Source organism: Brassica napus, chromosome A1 (assembly GCF_020379485.1).
Source record: "Brassica napus cultivar Da-Ae chromosome A1, Da-Ae, whole genome shotgun sequence".
In the NCBI taxonomy this organism is placed as follows: Eukaryota; Viridiplantae; Streptophyta; class Magnoliopsida; order Brassicales; family Brassicaceae; genus Brassica; species Brassica napus.
In genome coordinates, this window is record NC_063434.1 from 21187905 (window position 1) to 21211997 (window position 24093).

Consider the following 24093-nt stretch of genomic DNA (forward strand, 5'->3'; position numbering starts at 1 on the left):
TAAGAAATGCTTTGTATTGTAGGATAAAAACTTCTGAAGTAAAGAAAGAACAGTTTCTTAACCTTTTTTTTTTGTCCTTGTAGCTTTTTCCCAGAACGATACCTTCGTTAACAATGGAGCGCAGTTTCGAGCTGAAACTTGTAACTGATTCATCATCAGACATTCGTAGATTCTCGAATTGAGAAGCCAAGTAATCCAATCTTGTTCTTTTAACAATATCAGTTTTTTTCGTAGTACTCAAATAATGTGTCCCATATGTCCTTGCTGAAGAACATCATTGAACTGATCAGAATCAATAGCATTGAAGATTTCAGAAATCTGCTTTGGAGTTTAATTTGAATCGTAACTTATCAGCCTCTGTCCACTTATCTTTGAGTTTAGGTACTAGCTCACCATCGATAGTCTTGATTGTGGGTTAAGTCCAACCAAGTTCTGCAGCTGACCAGACATCTTTGTCTATCCCTTTGAGTCTCTCTTTCATGCGTACTTTCCAGTGCCCAAAATTGTTCTCTTTCCGCACTAGAATTCTTTGAACAACTAGTAGTTCCTTTGATGCATTCATGTTCCTCACATAATCTCAACTAGGTGAACTGTTCTGATACCAAATGTAAACCGGTCTCTTTGCGCTCAAAAACCCTAAAAACTCATAAACCTACGATCGACTCTTTTAATGTAAGTCATCCTTCTTTCACTTCTTTATGGACCCAACCCTCAGATACGTCCTTATCTTCAAGCCCAACAAAAACTCTAACTTTGTCAAGTCGTTCTTAGTCATACCAACCAATAAATTGAAGCCGCGTCACCTTAAGAAACTCCCGCATGAACTTGGATTGAAACAAGCTCGTAACAGCTACGCTTGTTTGTGTGCAACCTCAAATTTTGGTCTTAACATTACCTTCATCTTTCTGTTGTCATTCAATCATATGATTTTTGAGTATAGCACACGAACTATGGTGCACATTTTACATTTATGATAATTTTGAGCTTCATTCCGGGTTCTTTGGTCTATGTTCTCTGTTGTGCCTACTCTAAGCTCATATTACATTGGTGGCTTTTTCTTGCAGAATCCAAATGAAAAGCAGCAAACCGAAGTGGACATTCTCTTCAAGCCATTAAGTCATTAAGTGGAAGAGCCAAACGTATGAACAAGGACTACACTTGATTGTTTTATGTAAAAATATATGACATGTTATGGTATTTACTTTCAACTTTCAACAAATTGATCGCTCTTGTGTTGCAGCTTTGTACACAAGGACATGTTCCATTTTATCAACCCAATCTCGGAACTTACTCCACCTACCAAATGGAAAGTCGTCTCGAAGTCTGAAAAGTATTCTCTCATCTATGGAAATTAAAACAGAGTTGAGAAACGGAACTGTAAATGGTAAAATAATAGTAGTGGAAGTGATTTGAGAAACGTTAGAACAATTTTACATAAAAAAGACAAAATATATATCTCCACTGATCTGAACAGAGCATAAAGATCCCTTTCTATTTTAGTCTTTACATGTCAATAAGATACGGCAGAAAAGAGAATGATGACTTGATGTTTAAAATCTTTTTCTTTTTCTTTTTCTCAAAATTACGCAACGAAGAAGAGGAAAACCATGAGAAAAGCAATCAGTACGAAGAAAATCTTAATCATGAGCCATCGGTTAGACGATATACTGTTGAGATACCTAGCCAGTTGGCTCTGTGCGCCTTCCACGTTCGCCAATGTATCTTCCATGTTCTGATCGATTCTGTACAAACCAACAACTTATTAAGTTTTCCACAAATATTCAGTGAATTTTAAGACATGGTTTTGGTTTTTAAGAACCTGATAGCGATCTCCCCTTGCTGAGAAACCATGGTAGCTAGTTGTGTGAAGATATTGCCTAGCTCATGGATTGTTGATTCTACGTTGTGTAGAGCTTCTGCTCGGCTCTGCATATATGTGTCTTGCAACGGGACCATATGCTGCTGTTGTTGTTGACTCTGTTGCAATAATGGTGAGGATTCGGCCTCTCCCTGCCTACTGTAAACTCAGAACATATAGAAAGGTCTTCAATTATAAACGCTAACTTGGGCTAAACTCTTAGCCAGATTAACAGAGAAGTAAGGCATGTTCTACTCTGAAACTTCAAACTATGGTTATCGGATTAGTAATACATTACCTAGGGACTATCTGAGAAGAAGATGAAGAAGAGCCATTTGCCCATGGAAGAGGAGCAGGTTGACTAGGTGAAGGCTTAGAAGCCAAAGGGCGCTGGCGAACAAATGGGTTTGCTGATTCTTTCGAAGAGATTTTCGAGAATTTTTTCATTCGATCTTCTTGAATCTTCATGTTCTGCAGCACCAGATCAGTAAATGATAGCTCTCAGTAAAAAAAATACTAATTGCTTACTCAAAAGTAGAAATATCTAAAAGGAAACAAAGAAAGAAAAGAACCTCAGTTCTCAAAGTAAGAACATCCTTAAACTCCTTGGTAGTGTCCATTAAGCGATTCTTCAGATCGTCAACAACGGTTGCTGAGTGAGTAGTTGTGTCTCTAGAGATGTTGCTTTCATCATTATGGGAGTTGCGTACAGCTTGAAGGTCGAGTAAAGCGCCATTTAGACCAGAGATCTCTTGTTTGATCACCACCGTAAGCTCTTGTATCTCCCGGGTAGGATCATCAAAAACTGATGACCTCTTTGCCACTGATTTTGCCAACAAAATGGCAAGTTAATAAACTATATACTCTTCCACTAGTTGGATCCTAAAGCAAGGCGAGTTACTCTAGATTTCAGGAATAAAAGAAACTTACGTTGAGCAAGCTTAGATAGCTTCTGCGACGTCTGGTGGATAGCTAAACCGATGAGAGAAGCTCTCTTGCTGAACTCCGATTGATTTGCCGCGGCGGATCTCGGATCCTCTCTTCTTCCCCCGCCACCACCGTGCGGCACATTATTCTCCGCCGCTGGAGCAATCGATCTCCTCCGGCTTTCAACGACACCAAAGAACTCGTCCGTCCGATCTCGATACGACGATTGCCCATGCCTCGCTTGCATTCTCTTCGTTCGAGAAGAAACTTCGGATCTCGGCTCTCACAGTTTCGATGGAATTTTTCCCGATTTGAATTTCAATCGCGCCACCGTGTGGTTCAGTGAATCGTGAAAAAAGAAAAAGCAGAGGAAAGGAACGGAGCTAAATCCGATCAACGCGTCGGCATAGTTTTCTCATTTTGTGTCTCTATTTATCATTTTCTTTTAAAATGTCCAATGTGTAACTCGGCCTGATCCGGTTAGTCGAACCGGTATATCCTAAACCCTTAGTCACGCTAAATTCTTCACTAGTCGGATAACAAATAATTAGCTTGACTCAAAGCCCACTTCAGAAAGAGGTTAATGGATTCGTTTATGTGGGCGGGCTTAGTCGTAAGAATCTTTAACCTAATTAACTAATTCTTACTATAATAAGTTGTGTAGAGCTTTGAAAAGGGTTATGTACGAGAGAGATCAAAACAAGGAGAGTTGAGAGAACTCCACTATGTTCTAAATAGTATGTTAAAATAATAACTGCATAAATTTATACATTTAAAATTTTATATTTAACTGTAGATATAAATAGCTGACTCTGAAACTTTTGTATTTATGATTTTTTGTCATTTTAACGGATATTGACAATACAAGGAGAGTTGAGAGAACTCCACTATATTTAAAAAGTATTTACTTTACTTCGAAGATTTATAGATATCCAAATCGAATCAAAACAAAATTAACAGATAAATTGCCCAACTTTATTCTCAATAAAGATGAAGAGTACAATTAGTAACTTCACATTTTCCTAGACAGATGTCTATCAGATAGATGGACATGGGCCTTGGTCCAACAGATGTCTATCATATAGATCTCCTGGCTTATGGCAATATCAATGAGGAGGATCCTCTTGCTTATGACTGCCTCACTGATGGCTTTTTATTTTTACAAGTAAATCAAGGCTAGTGGTTGTTGCCATTACAACATGATATCGAGAATTCAAATGTTGAGGATTGAATTGAATACATTCTAATAATTCTTATTCAAGTTTTAAAATTTAATAATTTTTTATTTATTTTGACAGCTTTTAAATTGACATGTAGTCGCTATCCGTAGAAAGGAAAGAATGTATGGACTTGATTCACTGAAGAAATATCTAGCATCTCTGCTACCGCTCCTATTTTGTTTTCTTTGAGAGGTTCTGCCAGCGGTTATCCAAAGACAATTATCAAAGATCAAGCTCGCGTGATTCAGAAATAAAATAGTCAGATTCTTGCATAGGTACAGTGTCGTTCTCGGCTATCTGGCTGAAAAAAAAATCCAAATTTGGCGGGCATTCTTCAGATCAGTACCGTGCCTCCTAGGATTCAAGCCAAAGACGACAGATCCGAAGACGTTTAGATTAATAACTTGGTGCTGAATTTCAGATTTAATGTTAATTATAATTTATTTGTTTTAAATAATTTTATCTATATATTTAATTTTGTAAAGAAAGTTTTGTTTTATGAAATCGCGATGGAGACTTCTTGCTTCTTCGCAAATTCCTATAAAATTCCTAGATCCGGGGGTTAGGTCTGTGTTTTTAATAGATCCGGTTTTGATGCTTTTCATTTATAAAAAAAAAATATTCCTAGAAAATTTACTCGAAAATTATAAGGGTGTATTTTGGATCCATCGCAAATACTTTGTAAATTAGTTAGGGAATTGCAAGGGTAAATTCTTTTTTTTTGGACAAAGCAAGGGTAAATTCTCTGTTGCAAATTTACTACAAAATTATGAAGGTATACTCTGATTCCTTCACGAATTCTAAGCAAATGTGCTAAAGATTGCGAGGGAATAGCAACCAAAAAATAATTTGCTAGTAAAGATTTGCGAGGAAAAACCGTCATTATCAAATACCTCGCATATGTCCATTTACAAGGGATTTTTTTAGAGTTTTCTCTTGCAAATCGGGCTATTTCTTGTAGTGAAAGATATGATTCCTCTCCACTATTTTCTTGGTATCCAACCATACTTTCAGAGGGATGATCTGTTCGTATGCCAAGAGAATCATATATCAGACTTACGCATCATAGTGGGAATAGCTGATTGTGCTTTAATGCTTATCCATCTTCCTTTGGAACTAGGTAAAGTGCATTGTCAGGAAGAGTTGTTTTCAAAATCAACATAGCTTTAGAGTTTTGTTGGGAAGCTTCAGTACACCCGACATACAATATGCGGTGAACTATGTCTGCTAGAAGATGCATTCTCCTAAATCGATGACTTCTCCAATCTAAAGTGCATTAAACACTATTTTAAAGATGCACATTGACTGGGAATAAACCTTGCATATAATACTGATTTCACTACTCACGATTATAGTTACTGATTGAACTTGTTACCAAGAGACACAGAGGTGTACCAGGGTTTCTACACTTTTCTTAGCTCAAATTTAATCTTCTGGTCTGCTATACGCAATCTCACAATTTCACACTCTTCCACTGAAGCAGAATATTGTACTTTGTCCGATAGGGCTGTAAAATTGAAGTTGATTGCTACTATTATTTGATAAATGGGGTTCTCGTTACTAGTCATACATAGAGTATACAGTGATAAAATATATGTGGTTTACTTATCAAAGAATCCAATTCACCACAATCAAACCGAAACATTTTTATACGAATTTTCACTATGTTCATGAACAGAGTTGTACTTGGTGCCTTAGTGGTTCATCAAATTCCAGGTGCTGAACAATTTGATGGCACTTTCACAAATTCCTTAACGCACCAACCATTCTTTGCTTCTCGTAGACTTGGGTTGTATGTTCCACCTGCCACAAAGGGGGTTTGTAAACAGTAGTGAAGCAAAGACACAAGGTAAGAAGGATGTTTTCTTCAAGCCCAAATACAAAAGAAAGAAGATATGGGCAACCGACAAAAGATCGACACCAGTATGTCGTTCTAGCTCCTAAACAGCAATAAAGTTGTGACAAAAGCAGGTTTATGTACGACAATTATAGCGCACGCAATCTAACTTCATAATATACTTGATTCATTAAAGGAGGGTATGATCACGTGGTTCTAATCCTGTTTTTTATCTTTTAGCATGTATTCACAGATTTTATGTAAATATTTACAAACCCGTTCTGTTACCAAACGAAAAGAAAATTAGAAAGCCGTTTATCTTCTTGACTCTTATTTAAACTCTTTCTTGAAATTTTATGTTTTACTAACAAAATTTAACTGGGAGCTGGAAATTTTTATGATTTGCAAAAATGCCCAAACAAGCCTTCAACTCAGGTCATAATAAGTTGGCCGGTTTAACGTGGCCACGTATAATAATAAAAAACATCATATGTAAACAACATACCAAAATAGATGATCAATCATAAGTTTGATTAGCTCGACTCAAAGACCGGTTGTGATAGTATAGTAGTCTAAAACTAATGGCCACATTTTTAAAGTTATAGATAGTCTTATATGTTATGTTTATGTTGTTCATTATATACATTTAAGTATTTACAAAAAACTAATGTGCATAGGTTTGAAAATAATTAATCAGGCTATTCAGAAATGAAACTTAAGTGATGTAATAAGAATTTGTGGGGAGTTCTTTTCTACTTCGTAGCAGAAAGAAGAAAGAATATTTTAGAAGAATGATGTAATAATTTGCCTACCAACACTAATTATATAAACAAAGAAGATTTGTTTTTGGCAAAAAAGGAAAAGATTTGTATTGGCACTCGTGTGCAAGATGATGATGCTATATGAACCCCACCATTCTCAACCTCAAGCTTTTCACTTCTACTCTACATCTCTCATTTTCTAAAATATTCATATCGCTCTCTATCTTCTAGACTTTTCAATCCATTCACTAGACTGGAATGTCGTATATGGAAAAGACAATGTATCCTCTCTTTCAACCAATTGAGTTGAGGTAAGGAAATGTATTAAAATCGTCTTACTCGTTAGGTATATAAGGTTTAAGAGCAATTAATAAAGTAATTAAAGGAAAGGGTACGTAATCTATTTTACAATTCATAAAAATGGGTTTTCGTCAAAGTAAAAAAGGCAGCTTAAGGTGGATTGGTCTTTAGTGTTTAACAGCCAAACCAGATTTGCTGTCACTAGCGGTTAGGATGCATTATATTTGCATAATTAGTTTGTATATATATATATCCAATCTTACGTTTTGTACTAGATATTCTTTCTGTAAAAAAATGTAGTTGAATGTGTGTTGTGGCTTGTCAACTTCGTTTGTTTCCAAATTATTTGAAAGATACCCTGGTACAGACAAAGGATTTAAACTGTAAGAAAACTTCAGAACTATTGAGTTTCCCTGCAATTTTCATATGTTACAAGCTTGGATATACGAAAATGTTTCATGAAGTATTCATGAATTCCTTATCCCTGCACTTGATCATTTTTAAAGTGTTTTGTCTCTTTAACACTCATTTGCATCAAATTTGATATATTATTTGACCACACCTTTTACCGAAATGATTAGAAAATCCACTGACATACACAAAATCAAAAATTTGTAAAACGAATATAATTTGATAATTTCAGTACATCTTCGATCATCTATACCCACCAAAATTTTCGTGTGCCATAGATAATCTACTAAAGCAACGAAATGGACATGTATCACTCTTTTTTTTGGGTCAAGTGGACATGTATCACTAAAAGACACAAAACCGACATAACGCTAGGCCGGTGAGATAAATTATTTTTATCCTAAAGATTAGCCTGATTATGACTATACCCTCATAATATATTATAATTATTACGTTTAATCTTGTGATTTTACTATGTTACCTAATGTTCTTTCCAGACAAAGTTTATTCTTCTGAGAGCATTATTGTTTATGTTGTTTCTTTATACGTTTATTCTCTATTATCTAACTCGAAAACAACCGTTCTGAAAGGCTCGTTTCTTGCTTTCCAGTAACTTAAAGAAGGTTATTCACTTGATGATGACGAAACAAAAGTCGGATAAAAAGTTTATCATTTCAAACCTTCCCATAATTATGGATAATCTATAAAACAAAACGGTTTTTTCGTCCGTCCATGCTGGAATCATTCCAATTTTTATACTGTTACACATGTCTAAGACCAAATATTCAACTTAAGTAAGAAACCAAAACTTTGATGGTTTGGTAGTAGTGTGAAGGTTCACTTATGTCATGGTTACAGATCTTCTTTTCTACAGAATGTTATTTTTGAAATTAGAATTTCTAAAGAGTGATTGATGCCCTAGAAGAGATTACAGAGCTAAAATACGGAGCTTCCATTATTAACAAAAGAAACTTAAGTTTGCAGTACAAACTCAACCATAGAAGGTTGGATGGATGGTATAAAAGAGAAATACGAAATGTCAGCATAGTTAGAAACGATACAAAATAGTAGTAAAAGTTGGTGATGTGCTAAAAATGGTGATATATTACCTTCCAGTGCCACCAGATGGTTACATGAAATGGTATACGATGTACCACGGCAGTAAAACATTACAAATCAAAGCAAACGATATTCGAAATTCTAGGTTGGGAATTTAAATTACAAACAGTTATTTTCGTACGAGAAAAAGTTATCTCTATCTGGATTTATACTAACACACTTTTATAAGTGCGATTAACTCGATCAACCTATACTTAATATTCCTGATGAGAACGTTCTTTTGATGGATGATTAAAGGGAAAATGAAATACAATAAACTATATAATTACTGATGTAGGAATGATACTGATGTCTATACAAAATAAAACAAAAAAATATAATGTATGTGTTGAATTTATTCTTCAACTTGATAACATTTCTATTAAAAAGGGCAGTGGCAACACAAGGTTGAGAAAACGAAATTTGAGGATCATGTGTACCTTCAACATAAACAAATGTATGATTTGTTAGATCTCTGGTCTCTAGAGAGACTAAAGAATTTGTCCACGCTTCAAATCAGGGGGCGTAGTATAGAAAATGTGAAGTTTGATAAGACGTAATAACAATATGTTCAAATTTGGCTACACGCTACTGAATGGTTGTGTGCCCGAGAGAATAGCATGCTTTTGCAAACGAGCTCACTACGTAAATTAAATATCTGAAGATATATATATGAGAAAAAGACTAAAATAGTATTAAATCAAGTTTTTGTTCCCAAACTAGCACTCAAGGCCAAAAGTCACAAAAATAGCACTCAAGGGGTGGGGTTCAGGGTTTAGAATTTAGGGTTTAGGGTTTAGAGTTTAGGTTTTAGGGTTTAGAGTTGAGAAGTGAGGTTTTGGTGATAAGATTTCAAATTTTGAAAAATAAAAAAATTTAAATTTTTCAAAAGATAAAATGCTATTTTGGTCATTTTAGTTTTTGAGTGCTATTTTTGTGATATAAACTTAGAAATGTGCTATTTTGGAGATTTGCCCTATATATATATATATTTTTTAATATCTGAAGAGTTAGTTCGACGGATTCATCTCAATAACGTTAAAAGAGTTAGTTCGACGGATTCATCTCAATAACGTTAAAGCAGATTTCTCTGCTCGAGGTACCCAAAAAAGACAGATTTCTTTCCTTTGGTATATTTTTTAGCAAGCTCTATAAACAACATTTTTGAATCAATGATAAAATGCTTTTGTTGTATAATAAGATGAGTCAAAAGTGTTTTTTTCATTTAAGAGTAGACTATGTTTTCATGTCGACTACATTAGTCACATGAGTTTGATCTAAGGAAAAATGAGTTACATGAGAACTATTTTGTCATTCTGTACATATGACCTTCTATCGAAACATTCGGATCTGACAATTTCTTGAGACGAGTTAGATAAGATTTTGTAGTCTGGATATATGGTCCAACCCTTTGGTCCACTATATGGATAGCATGATCAAAGTTTTGCTTATTTTATTTGTTTTAAAACACTATTACTATCTATGAGGTCACCATAATATGTGCGTTCCCCTATCGTTCATGCGTTTCATCTTTTTAATAAGTTCAGTTTTTTTTTTATGATGGGCTATTAATATGGTTGGTTAACAATAACAAGTGCCTGCTATTTTTTATTTACCGTGGAAGTTTTGGATCTTATGCCTTAATTTTCCACATACGCGGAGTTAGTATTTTAAAATTTCGTTTTAAAAATAGTACGTCATACTAAAATGGTTTGAATCCGGAACATATAGGAATTAATCTCCTTCCAGGACCACGACCACTAAACTACCAATACTTTCGTAAAATAGAACAAGTGCCATGCTTATTTCCAGCATGCTTTTATTTGAACAATAGTAAATGTAAGTCGCTAATTAATATATAGCCATAATTTTTGGCAGAAAACAAATCTTCAGTTACGTTGTCGCATTTATAGCATATCTTGTAGTTAGCTGTTAGCGGAAGGTAGATAGTATATATAGATATAATGTCGTTAGAGTTTTTTATAGAAAGGCTTATATAAACGAGTGGTTTTGGATAGCAAATCTAGAATAGATATCTATCTAATCCCCCACTTGTGAAGATTTGAGAATCATTCTTATTAAAAGCATATTTACTTAGTTCGTAAACTATATGACCCAAGTACTTTTTATCAGGATATAGATGTATATAGTGACATTAGCTATACGTGTATAATTAACATAATTAAATGTTAAACTGTATGCTTATATTTTGTATACTAGTGAAACTCTTAATCATCATATATACAAAAACGGATAGGGGCCCAAAAAGCTTTATGATTCTTTTGCTAGAAATTTTGGCTAACTTTTTCTCAAAAAAAAGAAGAATTTTGGCTAACTGTTACTACATATTTGTGTGGCGGCTTCCTTAAAAAGTTAATACCTAGTTAGCATTTTATATAAAGTAATCTCCCACTCTAGCCTCATTAGATAGTTGTTAGGAGGAAGTCTATTTAGTTTAGTGATTTGACTAATGGTTCATTAATGCTTTTACATTTGAAGGTCTGGGTTTCGAGTTTCAGAAAAAATAGAATTATGTAGATTAATGGAGAAAAACTTATAAGAGATCTCTGCAGTATAGCAAAAAGAGTACCTTCAAGCGTGGATCCTATAGGACGGTTTAGGTGATACAGTCAAACGTAAATCCTCGTAAGACAGATAGATTTGTCTATTGTATAATCGTCTATAATAAAGTTGTTAGCAAATAAGTATATACATAGCCGTATGGTCTTATTGGATATTTGCTATATTTTAACATCAAATTCTTCATTTGAGAATACTGTCGTCTTCAGTTCATGGGTTCAATTCCTTTTCCTAAATAGTGACTCGATTTCAATGATTGGAAGAGCTAGCTCAGACCAGGTTTATCTATCTGGTGAAGTACTTAAGGTTTGGATTAGATATAATTGTTAAATTCAATAACTAATTCGATTTAAAAGATTTTTAATATAACTTTCAGCATATATTTTTCTTTCAATTCTTTGTGCATATCATTATGTTTTAACTTCTGTTGATGTAACTTTATGGATGATTTTCAAAAAATGTATTTTCACAAATACTCATATAATTGACATAGACAATCATTAGATAAAAGATCATGCTTTAGAAAGAATATATTAAGTGTGAGAATGCCTTACACATTTTTCAAACACAAAACCTTTCAAACAGATGTTAAATGACTGCAGAATGATGGAGTTTCCATTTACTGGAAATATGCTCTCGTGAATCGGAAAGAAGCGGTCCGGTGTCATTTAGATCGGGGAGTAGGAAATGAATATTGGCATGATAAATTTCCTCATTCTTCTATTAAGTACTTGCGTCTATGGAATCAGATCATCGTCAGGTTCTAGCAAACATTCCTCCCAAACCAATCAGAAAAAGGAAAAATTCAGGTTTGATAAACGATGTTTGGATAGCGAAGAAATTAGGCAAGTTATTCTCGAATGATGGAACTCAATGGACCTCCCGACTGATACAGATACTATGGAGCATATATCGAATTTTCGGGAGCTTTGAGTCAACGGAAGAGAGAAAATAACATAAATTCAAAAAACAAGTGGATGAACTTAAACAAAAAGTTAAAAATTGTAATCAAATGACTATTCCACCACTGAGAATATGGGAGAAGCACGGAAATAACTATATGAGGCTCTTAATGCTGAGGAAATATTCTGAAGACAAAAGAGTAAAGTCCTTTGGCTGCGGGAAGCGGATAGAAACTCGTAGTTTTTTCATACGTTGACAAAAAAAAGAAGCCAAGAATAGAATCACACGCCTTCTATATTTAAATTAATCTAATGTAATTTTATGATTTCTTGGAATTTTTTTTGAAACTATTAGAACAAGTATGGCTGAGCTCCGCGTATGTATTTACTATTTCCCAATGTATTTGCTATTTAGTTTGATCCGCTAAAGTAATTTATTTATTGTTTGTATTTGAATCGTTTGAAGTAAGTATTTTTTTTAACACTAATATATTTGAATAGAAAATGTACGGTTCGTACATAGCCAAAAGCCAACAAAAACAAATTCAAAGAAACAAAAGTTGCAGAAAGATCAAGATACCAATAGGCATTTGTGTAACAGAAGAATTCCAGCGAGTCAAAGACATACCTCATTAATAGAGAGTGAGGATCCATTGAGGGTTAGCTATTGTGGCATTCAGTGGGTTTTAGGAAAGCCTATCCCAAACTCTAAGTATTTACTGAAGCACACACAATGAGGTGATTTGACAACGCAGGTCCATTGCACACAATAAAGGACTGATAGCGTTCTTTCTTTGTCACGCATGTGGCAATACAAGCTGCCACCTGAGTTCAGCTCCAAGAAACATAACCAAAGTAACATTGCGAACAAGCTCGAACTACTCAATAATCAAACCGAAAAGAGGGCAGAAACATGAGGAACAAACCAAATATGCAGCCTACTCTATTCCACAAGTTTCAAGCGAAACAAACCCGAGAAGAAGGCGGAGGCGCGGAGCGGAACCAGAATGACACCAACCCGACCAACAAACATTCTTCCCTGCAGACAAGAGCAGAAGGGAAGCCCTAGCTCTAGACGATGAAATAGATAAGAGCACAACAATTTAAATTTACAAACAGATATTTCCAAAATATCGACTAAAAGTTTTTAGTCGATATTCAATAATTTTTAGGTATGTTAACTATTTTATAAATTATTTAAATATCTTAAACTTTTATTAAATATTTTAAATGTTTAATCATATTTGAAAAATAATTAAATAGTTAGAATAAGTAACACTCATATACCAATATTTTTTTTACTATACTTATATACTTAAATTCGATTATTACCTTTAATATATAATGTTAATTAAAAATAAAATATTATCATGCATAGCATGGACAATAACATTTATATATTCTCCGTGATATACACAATTGAATTTCAAATAATTCTATAAATAAATATATTAATAAAAATAAAAATAAATATACATATATAATTTTTAGTCAATATTATATGTTTGTAACGTTTTAGGCAAGCACATAGATTACAAATATTTTTAGAATATTTCTGTGACCAAATATACACGTTTTATGAAGTTAGAATATTTCAAATATTTTTAGAATATATTCTTAACTGAAATTTCCTAATTTGTTTCAAAAATCGGGGTTTTTTATTCGTAGATGACACTTTCTACACTGCATAGAAGGAAGACAAAAATTTCATAAGCAGATTTTACCTCATGTAGTCGTCAGAGTAATGTTTAGATTTCACATTTCGCGAGTTGTAAAATACGTAATAAAAGTAGAAGCTGCATCGACAAAAAATAGATATCTTTACAATTAGTTGAATTCACATTTTCCCTATTTAGAATTTTAAGTAAAAGTAGATTGTTCGTTCTACAAAAAGTAGACAAACTTGTTTAATATAGACTTCATTTTCTACTAATCCATTTTCCGTAAAACATGAATTATTTTTTTATTAGAACTTAATTTTAAAATTTAATTTATTTAGTTTTCAACCAAAAAAATACCAGTTTGTGTATACGGATGTTTTATCAATTGTTTCTATTTTTTATAATTTTTTGATCCATAAAACTATTTATTTTATTAATTTTTAGAACTGGAAAAGGTAAAGAAAAAAAAAAGAGAGAAAAAGTAGACAAAATAGTTTTTATATCAAAAGGGATAATCATACTGAATTTTTGTTCTGATTTAACAATTTTCCCTAAATTATTTTAGATAGAAGGTTTAATCTTTATAAAATTATTGATGAGTTTTCCTATGATCCATCTTTATTTAACAGTTTTTGTTACTAAAAGTATGTAACTTTTCTTTAACAGTTACGTAGTTTTCACTTGACAGTTTTTATCCATATTTGACGATATTTTTGACAGAGGATATTCTTTTTCTCTATGGAATATCAAATTTATTGATGGAGGAAACGTTGACATTAAAAGATAATAGGTTGAAGGATTTATTCGTTATAAAGATAATTGAAAGATTTTCTTATGATCAATCTTTATTTGAAATTAATTTTACTATATATCCAAAATATAATTATATTGATACTTCATCCGTATTACACACAAGTAATAAACTTTTTAATCATTATTTCACAATACTAAAGCTTCGAATATTTACAACCGCTTCGCTCTGCACCGCAGTTAACAATAACAAAAATCTTTACATATATCATATATCTATACGTTTTTATTACTGTTAAAACTGCACCGCAGTTGAACCGCTTGTTCTCCACCGTTCAAACCGCAATTACTATTCGGAACCTCAGTATTTGATTTTTCAAAGGGAGAGTACGGGATAAATAACAAGTATAATCTATATAACAAATAATCATGTCCAACCCTACCAACAAGATATCGAGATTCTAGAAGCCTATTGGCATAAGCAAGTACACATCCTGCACTTTCAACTTAAGATAAGAACAACATTATTATAATTTTTTTTTAAGAACGACAACATTATTATAGTTAATATGTTTCATAGAATCGTGCAAACTTTATCTTTGAAGACAAACATATAATTAAAAAATGTCGAAAGTAATATTTAGTTAACTCAAAAGAAAACGATGATTTGATGAAAATACTTGCCAATGCCAAGTTCACGCGGAAACGATGGATTCGAAATATTTATTATTTTTTTTTATAACGTCATTCTTTTATTAAATTAACCTTGAGTTTACATAATCAGCACGTAGCATAGAAGAAATACAAGTTGGAACATATGAATGAAAAACGAAAGGTGACGCGTTAAGGTTATGCTCCTTTGCCAATTTATCTGCTACACCATTTGCTTCTCGAGGAATCCATTGTATTTTTAGCTCCTGCATTTTTGATTGCCACCAGTGTATCTCTCTTGTCCAGTTATATAGATCGAAATATAGCATTCTATTCTGTAGAATATCAATAGCTTTCCTGCAATCAATTTCAATTATCACCTTTTTGTATCCTTTGCCCCAACAATATTGAATTGCCATGTTTTTTGTCACAGTTTATTTTAGTTTCTTGTACGACTCTAAATCATTGTTAACTTGTTATAACGTTTTAGCGTAAGTTTGTCACAACTGTTCGAGTGATAATACAGAGTACTATTAAAAAAGTAATCCACAGTTAAAAAAAAAACACTATTCTCTTTTTAAAGCTGGATAATTATACTATTATACACGATTCTACGGCCGACAATTTTACCGTCCAATGGAATCTATTTGATCGTACTTATTGTTTTATAGTGTAAAAACATTAATGAACTTTTAGTCTAGCCACTCGACTAAGAATACTTCCACCCAATAAAAACACTATTCATCCTAATTTAAATTAATTTAGTGATGTTCTACCTTGACATTCCAAAAGCGACTCTTAAGATTTCTTTTTTTATAAAAATAACAAAAGTTAAATAAAAATATAGCTTTCTCCTGATAAGACATACAAAAAAACATTTATTATCTTAAAAGCATATCTTAGGAAAATCACATGCTTTGCAGTACAAAAGTCACAAATAATACAAAAACTCGTACGAAACACGGAGTTTAAATGATCTCCAACGACGAATTGTTTAATAGATGATTCAGTTAAATAATTAATAATGTCTAATTAAAAAACTGATTAGTGTATAATCATTCATCTAAGAAATCGTTTATTTTGTTTCAAAAAAAAAAGAAAAAAAAAAGAAATCGTTTATTATAATCAGTGAATGATATTGCTGACGTTTACAAGCACGCCATTTCTGTCCGTAGTCTCTGAGCCTTGAGGTACTTTCATATATGCAACTACTCTTTGATATTTCATGTATAATTGTAGAATAGAAAGAAGATCTGCACCTTGTTCACAAAAAAAAAAAAGAATCTGCACCTTTAGCACTAGGTTCAAATATATAACAATACAAAAATGTTGCTATAACAATGGATATTGTTGGAAAGCCCTCACATATGCATGAATGCATCAACAAATCACTGGTGATATCAATATGATACTTCCGAAGTACTTGATAATCACTGCCAGGGCCGGTCCAGAGCAAGCTACCGAAACTGTTGATTAGGGCATCAAGTCTAAGAAAACATTTTAAATTTATTTTCTTTTTAATGTATACCGATAAACAAAATTGATAGATTTATAGCTACAATGTTAAGCATTTTTAGTTATGATGTCTTGAGAGCATTATTTTTGAAATTCAGAAATTGTTTTAAGCAAATTAAAGTATGCATTTAGACATAATTGGAGATGCTTTATTTTATAAAACTAAAAATGCTCCGGTAATCAATATATAAAGAAGTTAGAAGTCCAATGAAATACTTAATTTTTTTTGACGAATTAAAAATTAAATACTTAATTTTTGGAAGAAAACAATATTATTATCAAACTCAGAAGAATTATTGTAAAGTTGATACTGTTAAAAAAACATTTGCGGTCTAACATGCCACAAGAAAAATTAAATGGATTGATTTTGTAATAAATTGATAACCTATAATTGAAATATTTGACAGTACGATAGTAATTAGCTACTATGTTTCTTATCGTATAAATACAAAATATTCGAGAGTCGTATTAAATTTCTAATTCGCGTACACCAAGACTAGTTTTGCCATGGACTTTAGAACAATTAAACTCAAGAGTCCTGTTATAAATTGATAAATAACTTCCAATATAGACACATAAGCTTAATGCTAGCTGTATTTTAGAAACAAAAAATACTCGATAATTTTGGTTTTAAGTTAGTTTGAAATATGCAGAGATGGAACTGAAACCAACTGTTGATCCAACCACACGCTTTTCAGTACTATTTTGGTAGATATTTCTTTGGAGAAGATGTTAACACTAGGCATTGATTTTTAAAATGATCATAAACTATTACAAGAAAATAAGAAGAGAAAGTACTTACAATCTTATAAATATCTAAGAGACAGAGAATTACAAGACCACCTGTCTCATGGTGACGCACAAAGACCATAATCTCTTTCGTAATTATTTAGTTTATTTCTATAGTATATGACCATAATTTCTTATGTGGAATCCAACGAATCCTATAAGACAAACAACAAAGATTAGTATAAGATCGCATACATGATTCTCCTCGACACTTGGAGAAACCTTAGTGGTTCAGTTATGTGTATCACCGTAAAATAATCAAGCACCATCAAATTTTTTACTTTAGTTGTGCTTTTAAAGAAAATATTAATTAAGTTAAATAATAACAATACCTATAATTAATATCATTGCAATAACTCCTAAATCATATAACGTGGCGACGTGATATAAGTTCGAAATAGCTTTAGCATATAAGGATTATTCTATTGGATTTGATGCTCGGTTAGACCATGTTACCTTATGCCTAAACATTATATCTTTAATCCTGCATGATTACTGATAATGTTTAATTAATAGCCTGTAATATCCTTGTTGGTGTTCACAAAAGATGATGAAGTTTGGTGATTAAGTATAACTAGTAAACCACTAAAAGTAGGGTTAACAATCCGACCCATGGTCTAGTTTTCATTTGATTAACTGATGGTTTAGTGCTTGGCTCAACTTTGGTTTGGTTCGATTTAGATTATATCCCTACTTTAAATCCAAAACAATGTACCAACAAGAAAGGGCAGTTTAGTAACTCTTGGATGCTGATGTCTTTGGAATTGAGAGGATAAAGACTTGAATGGACGGACGAAATGATATATACGAGTCTTATGAAAACGACCTGTGAAAAGAGGTACCCAAGTTCTACATAGTTGCAACTTGCAAGTTCTAACCCTTGTTTTCTTTACCTTTGTATTATTCCTTTTTTCCTTCTATGCCTACATTTATAATTCCTTTTTATTTTTGGATAACATTTGCTGAATAGATTAGTTATTCTTATTACTAATTAAGAGTTTGTAGAGCTATTTTGGAATATGAGATTGGAAAGTGTATATATTGTAAATTTCCATAGAATCTTGCTTTAGATAGTGATATAACCTTATAATTTTGATTCGAGAAAGAACATTACTCTAGAAATTAAAAAAATCTTTTTCTCGTCACTAGTTTCTATCTCTATAGAAAACAAACAAATTAGGTGGTGGAGCCAAGGACGTAGAGTTAGTGGGTGCATATATAAATACTGAAATGGGCAGAGAGAAAACATAACACAACATAACGCAAAGCCAAAACAGAGGAACACTTAGGTTTCATAAGATAAAGAGACCTAAAGAGATCTAAGACAGTACTTCTCTTTTTAGCTTAAGGAGAAAAATAAAAAACAAAGGATGAGTTTGTGGGGAGTGATGGGAGCAGGATGGGGAATAGTAGAAGAAGGTTGGAGAAAAGGGCCTTGGACTGCCGAAGAAGACCGTCTTTTGATCGATTATGTGCGGCTTCACGGTGAAGGCCGATGGAACTCTGTTGCAAGGCTCGCAGGGTTGAAGAGAAATGGCAAAAGCTGTAGGTTAAGATGGGTTAATTACTTGAGACCAGACCTGAAGAGAGGACAAATCACTCCTCATGAAGAAACAATTATCCTTGAGTTACATGCTAAGTGGGGCAACAGGTAATTAATTTAAGATTTACTTGTTTATTTGCGTTCGTTTTATATTTATTTTAATGTTATAGTTAAGCGTGTAGCCTTACTCAAATAATTAGCTTGTGTCTTTTTATTTTTTTCAGTGGTTTATTGTCTGATTAGTTTGTAATTGTAGGTGGTCAACAATCGCTCGTAGTTTACCGGGAAGAACAGACAACGAGATCAAGAACTATTGGAGAACCCATTTCAAGAAGAAGACAAAATCTCCAACTAACAATGCGGAGAAGACGAAAAACAGAATCTTGAAGAGGCAACAGTTTCAGCAGCAAAGACAGATGGAGTATCAGCAAGAACAACAGTTGCTTCAATTAAACCAAATCGACATGAAAAAGATCATGTCTTTACTAGAAGATGAAAACAACCACAACAATGGTGATAGTAACTTCAGTACTAGTAGTAGCGGTAGTAGTGGTGAAGGCGGTGCGTTCTATGTTCCTCATCCGATCACACATTCATCAACAAGCTCTGGTTATGAATCAAATGGTAATGGGGTTTTCCCAGTGGTTCCAGTGCCATTGCCTGAGGCTAATGTACATGAAGAATACGGGATTTGGGATGGTTTGTGGAATCTGGATTTGGAAGGACAAGGAAGCTTTAATGATGGTGCTTGCGTCCCAAGGAAACCCTGTTTCCAGAACTTGGGCGTACCCTTTTGTTAATTTGACTTCAAAGTGTCATTTACCTACCGGAAACCAAAAATATGAAACTTGACTGACAAGTTCGGTTAAGTTTGAGTTTGGTTTTGTTTTTATCTTTTCTGATTTTGGGTTTACTTTAGTAGTTTTGTTATCAATTGTGTGTGATGTTATAAGAAGCTTATTTGGGCAAAGCCAAGTTAACGAGTGATGTAGTAGAACGTCTATGGAAGAATAGTCTTATTAAGTTGATCAAATAAAGTATTGTAACTTGCAAATTTTAGGAGAAATATCTTCTTGATGAGAGCAGAGTTTAATAATTGAAGAAGTATGGACGGGTGCACAAAAAAAGAGAGATATAGACGTTATTATTACTTTGTAAACGTTTAGGGTTTACTGTTAAGCCTAAGTGGGCTTTTATCAATCGTACTCACTATTCAATTAATATAAAAAGACTCCAAAATACTCCCTCTATTGCAATGTTTTAAAAGATTTTTGTTGTTTCATAATAGATGATGTTTTGATATTTTCATGTTATTTTTAATTTTATTGAAAACTGTGTAACCAATTGAATGTTATAGTCATTTATGTAATTGGTTGAATGATTTTTAAATTATATTTCTACAACTATCTTTTAAAAAAAAAATTCTTAATCTTTGTGCATTTAAATAAAACATCAAGTATTATGAAACAGAAAAAGTATAATACTCCCTCCGGATACGAATGTATGATGTTCTATCTTTTTCTTTTGTATACAAATATATGATGTTTTGAGATATAATTAATATATTTATTTTTAAAATTTAAACATAAATTAGAAAGTAAAATTATGAGTGGTGAAACTTTATTGATATAATCAAAAAGTAACAATTAAAATAATGTATTTATTGTTTTTTAATATGTGTGTAAACTTTAAACATCATACATTTAAATTCAGAGGGAGTAATCGTACAGTTTAGGTACCTCAGCACATATGGGTCCCACAAGAAAAATATATTTTTGGTTTGTTTAATGAGCTTGTGTAATATTAACATAAACCCAATAGCAGCCCAAAAATACGTTCTCCAACGCCAATAGTCATCATCGTTCTTTTAGCTTCTCCTTCATCAAACATATTGTCGTCTGAATGAAGTAAAAATATTAAAAGGTGAACAGACCATCATTACATCTCCTTCTTCCAACAAACATATTCCAACCACAATTTCATCTTCAATTCCATATTAATTCCTTCAAAATTTCTCTTCTTTACATCCGCCCCATTCAGACGAATCTGAATCCAGCCACAACGCACTCCTATAAATTTACGGCCATACACGACAAAAAAACCTTCGTTACAATCACTGCAAAAAAGTCTTCAGTAAATTATCACCGCTTTGCTTTCGTCTTCTGTCATGGCCGCTTATTTCGTCGCAATTCCTATCTCAGCTCCATACGTCACCTTCAGGAATATTTCTATCTCAGATGGATTTAATTTCTCGGCTCCATATGTCTTCTTACAACTTACTTGCTAACTTGGTAAATAATCACCATGTACGTACTTCATTTTCATTTTCTTCTTTGTTTGGCATCTACAAAAATAAGGAAAAATGATTGATGACTACATGAAGTATTGACCATCACATAGCTAACTATGCAAACTAAAATAATGTATATATAATTACACGAAGTATATGTTATGCATGACAACATACATCAACTTAATGATGTTATTTAGTTAACATCACGAGTTTAGTTTCATTCATCCAAAAACTGATGTAAATGTCAAAGACCGTTCAAATATCTCGTTTCATCAATTAAAACATGACCTATGACCCGGCCGTAATTTAACTAAAATTATATTTTAACCAATCTTTTAAAAGCGTAAGAATATTTTTAACAAAATCTAATTTACAAAATCAATATCTTTTAACATTTTTTGATAAGTAGTGTTTTATATTTTAGTGTATTTGAAAACAATATAATTAAATTATTTTTATTTATATTAAATATTAAAGTTATATAAGATATTATGCAATTTTGTTTTTTAATTATTTTAATCTGTTTTGTTTATGAATTTTTAATAAAATTTCTGTTATTATTTTGATTAATTATGTGATATATACTTATTTGAAAAAAAATATTAATTATAAAACTTATTTGACGTCAATTTATTAACTTTCACATTTTATTTCTTTAAAACTTATTTGATGTCAACTTAAACCAAACATAATCTCGAATACCTAATTATTAATTATATACTTTTAAAAATAAAAATAATCTAAGAATAAGAACCTAATATGAAAGTTTTACTAAGTTTAAATGAATGTAATTTTTGTTTATAAAAATATAAATAATATAATCCATTAATTTAATTAATTTATGTTAAACAAATAAAATGTTAGAATCAGTAAATTGACATCAAATAAGTTTTATATTGAAAAATGATCAAATAAGTATATATCACACAACTAATCATAGTGATTTTGTAAATTAGATTTTGTTAAGAATATTCTTACGCTGTTAAAACGCGGATTAAAATCTAGTTTTAGTTATATTACTATCAGGTACATCATATTTTAATTGATAAAACATGAGATTTAAATGGTGTCTAACATCCACATCACTTTTTGGATAAATGAAATTAAACTCGTGATGTTAACTATATAACATCATTAAGTTGAGGGATGTTGCATTCATAGCATATACTTCATGGAGCTAGGTAGACATTAGTTTAGTTTGCATGGTTAGCCATGTGATGGCTAATTCTTCATGTAGTCAGTAATAATTTTGCCTAAAAATAAACTTACTGAAATTGTAGAGAATTTTTTTGTATGACAGGAAAAGTAATGTGTCTCTTTTGTTTGAATTAAAATATGCAGAGGCTAAGAAGTAGATGCATATATTTCTTCGAGTCAACAATTTCCATTGTTGATTCTATAACTTCGTTGTTAATGTTTGGATTTCCTGTCAGAAGCTGTGATTAATCTTTTGAAGATAAAGCTGGGACTAGCATTCAAGGGATATCAAAAGAATGTGGTTGAATCTTTCGAGGTAGTCTAAATTACTTCATCAATGTACTCAAATACTTCCTTGCTTTATCGTTCATGGTTGTACTGTTTTATAACAAAAACATGCACCGTGTAATGTTCTACTTCAACGTGAATAAGGAAGAAGCTATGTAAATGGAAAAACCTTGGAATCCCAAGGGCAAGTGGAGTTCAATATGTGTATCCGTGGAGAAAACATTAACATGAAAAAGAACATGGTGTCACTCTCAAAGGAGAATAACAAAGAGCACAAGACAGTTTCACTTCTTCAGTGATTGTATCATCTTTCAGGATTTATCGTATCATTTATTTTCCATATGAGCATTGTTTCACCAGAAGGCCAAGAAAAGCAGACAAACAATTGAATGTTTGAAACGAATAGTTGAAACAATTTTACCTAAATAAAAGTTGAGAATGTTTGCTTTCTTACGGTAATATCCTAAAAATACAGACACGGGATGAAAAAAGGCACGTCTCATTATTTTTCAGAGCCATGTGCAAGTTCTAATAGTCTGAACAAACAAGTTTTAAAGGCTTCTACACCCATGTGTGGGGTTCGAACCCCAGTCAGCGCAATTTCTACAGGAAGAGGTCTGGGTTTCAATTCCCGGAGAAGGCGAATTATGCAGAAAATTAGAAAAAATGTTTACAAGAGGTCTTCAGCATGTCGCAAGGAGTACCGTCAGGAATGAATCTCATAGGGCTACTCAGGGTGATGCAGTCAGGCGTGAATCCTCATCAGGCAGGTAGAATTGTCGGCTGTAATATCGTCTATGTAATGTTTCTTATAATTTGTAATAGCACAATTAACCAGACAAAAAAAAAACAAAATTTGTTTGCAAAAAAGGCCCTAAGTTTCTAAAATATTTCTTTAAACTCTTAACAAAAATTTGTAGAAAAAGTTTTGGACACTGTGCATAAGCACCACTTGCACTTGCCCAAAGACGTGCATAAATAAAAAGAAAAATTAATCATGATATAAGTCAGCAATCTTAAAACAAATATAATTTTTTTATGATTTTGTTAGATTCTTCTCAACAGGTTTTGTTATAATTAAAAAAATTCAAATTTATAGTTGGTTTATTATTAATGTAAATAATCAAATATGTCAGATTAACTAATTTTTTAAGTGGTTATATTATGACTTGTTAATAGTAGATAAAAATATGATCCTAAATTAATAGATTAGATGCGAAACTTTCAATGATACTGTACAATAATTTTGATTACAACGAAATGGGTGGTTGTAGATATAAACATTAAATACGGATGAAACCCTTAAAATATAATTGCCGTAGGTTTTATGTGGTAGCACCGTAGCCTATTGGTTAAGGTTTAAAGGCTTCTACACCCAGGTTTGGGGTTCGAATCCCAGACTATGCAATTTATTGCAGATTACAGAAAATCCAAGTTTCAAGTCCCGGAGAGAGCGGTTTATTAAACAATTATGCAGACTAAAGAGGAAACGCTTGCAAGAGATCTTCAACA

At 32.3% G+C, this 24093-nt stretch overlaps 2 protein-coding genes across 3 annotated transcripts; one reads left to right on the plus strand and one right to left on the minus strand.

Annotated features, from left to right (window-relative positions):
* Positions 1–1408: 1408 nt before the first annotated feature.
* On the minus strand, positions 1409–3204 carry LOC106432431 (syntaxin-32-like). 2 transcript variants are annotated; one of them, XM_013873269.3, is made up of 5 exons: positions 2789–3204; positions 2431–2681; positions 2157–2329; positions 1820–2014; positions 1409–1742 (listed from the first exon to the last, which is right to left on the minus strand). In XM_013873269.3, the coding sequence occupies exons 1-5, from the start codon at positions 3030–3032 to the stop codon at positions 1583–1585; spliced, it is 1023 nt and encodes a 340-aa protein (XP_013728723.2). In that variant the 5' UTR covers positions 3033–3204; the 3' UTR covers positions 1409–1582. The 2 variants fall into 2 exon arrangements, with proteins under 2 accessions (XP_013728723.2, XP_013728722.2); XM_013873268.3 differs by having other exon boundaries at positions 1820–2017; positions 2789–3203.
* A 15146-nt stretch (positions 3205–18350) lies between these two features.
* On the plus strand, positions 18351–19880 carry LOC106432451 (myb-related protein 305-like). Its single transcript, XM_013873288.3, has 2 exons — positions 18351–18911; positions 19060–19880. Exons 1-2 carry the CDS (start codon positions 18631–18633, stop codon positions 19601–19603), a joined length of 825 nt encoding a protein of 274 aa, XP_013728742.2. The 5' UTR covers positions 18351–18630; the 3' UTR covers positions 19604–19880.
* The last annotated feature ends 4213 nt before the right edge of the window (positions 19881–24093 follow it).

What these genes read in the sequence shown, in the direction of transcription:
- LOC106432431 (XM_013873268.3), bottom strand. Translation starts at nt 3,032, where the DNA reads ATGCAAGCGAGGCATGGGCAATCGTCGTATCGAGATCGGACGGACGAG. An exon ending in TCTTCTCAGATAGTCCCTAG is followed by an intron (nt 2,018 to 2,156) that starts GTAATGTATTAC and finishes CTGAGTTTACAG; the next exon opens with TAGGCAGGGAGAGGCCGAAT. An exon ending in CAAGGGGAGATCGCTATCAG is followed by an intron (nt 1,743 to 1,819) that starts GTTCTTAAAAAC and finishes TGGTTTGTACAG; the next exon opens with AATCGATCAGAACATGGAAG.
- LOC106432451 (XM_013873288.3), top strand. Translation starts at nt 18,631, where the DNA reads ATGAGTTTGTGGGGAGTGATGGGAGCAGGATGGGGAATAGTAGAAGAA. An exon ending in CATGCTAAGTGGGGCAACAG is followed by an intron (nt 18,912 to 19,059) that starts GTAATTAATTTA and finishes TTGTAATTGTAG; the next exon opens with GTGGTCAACAATCGCTCGTA.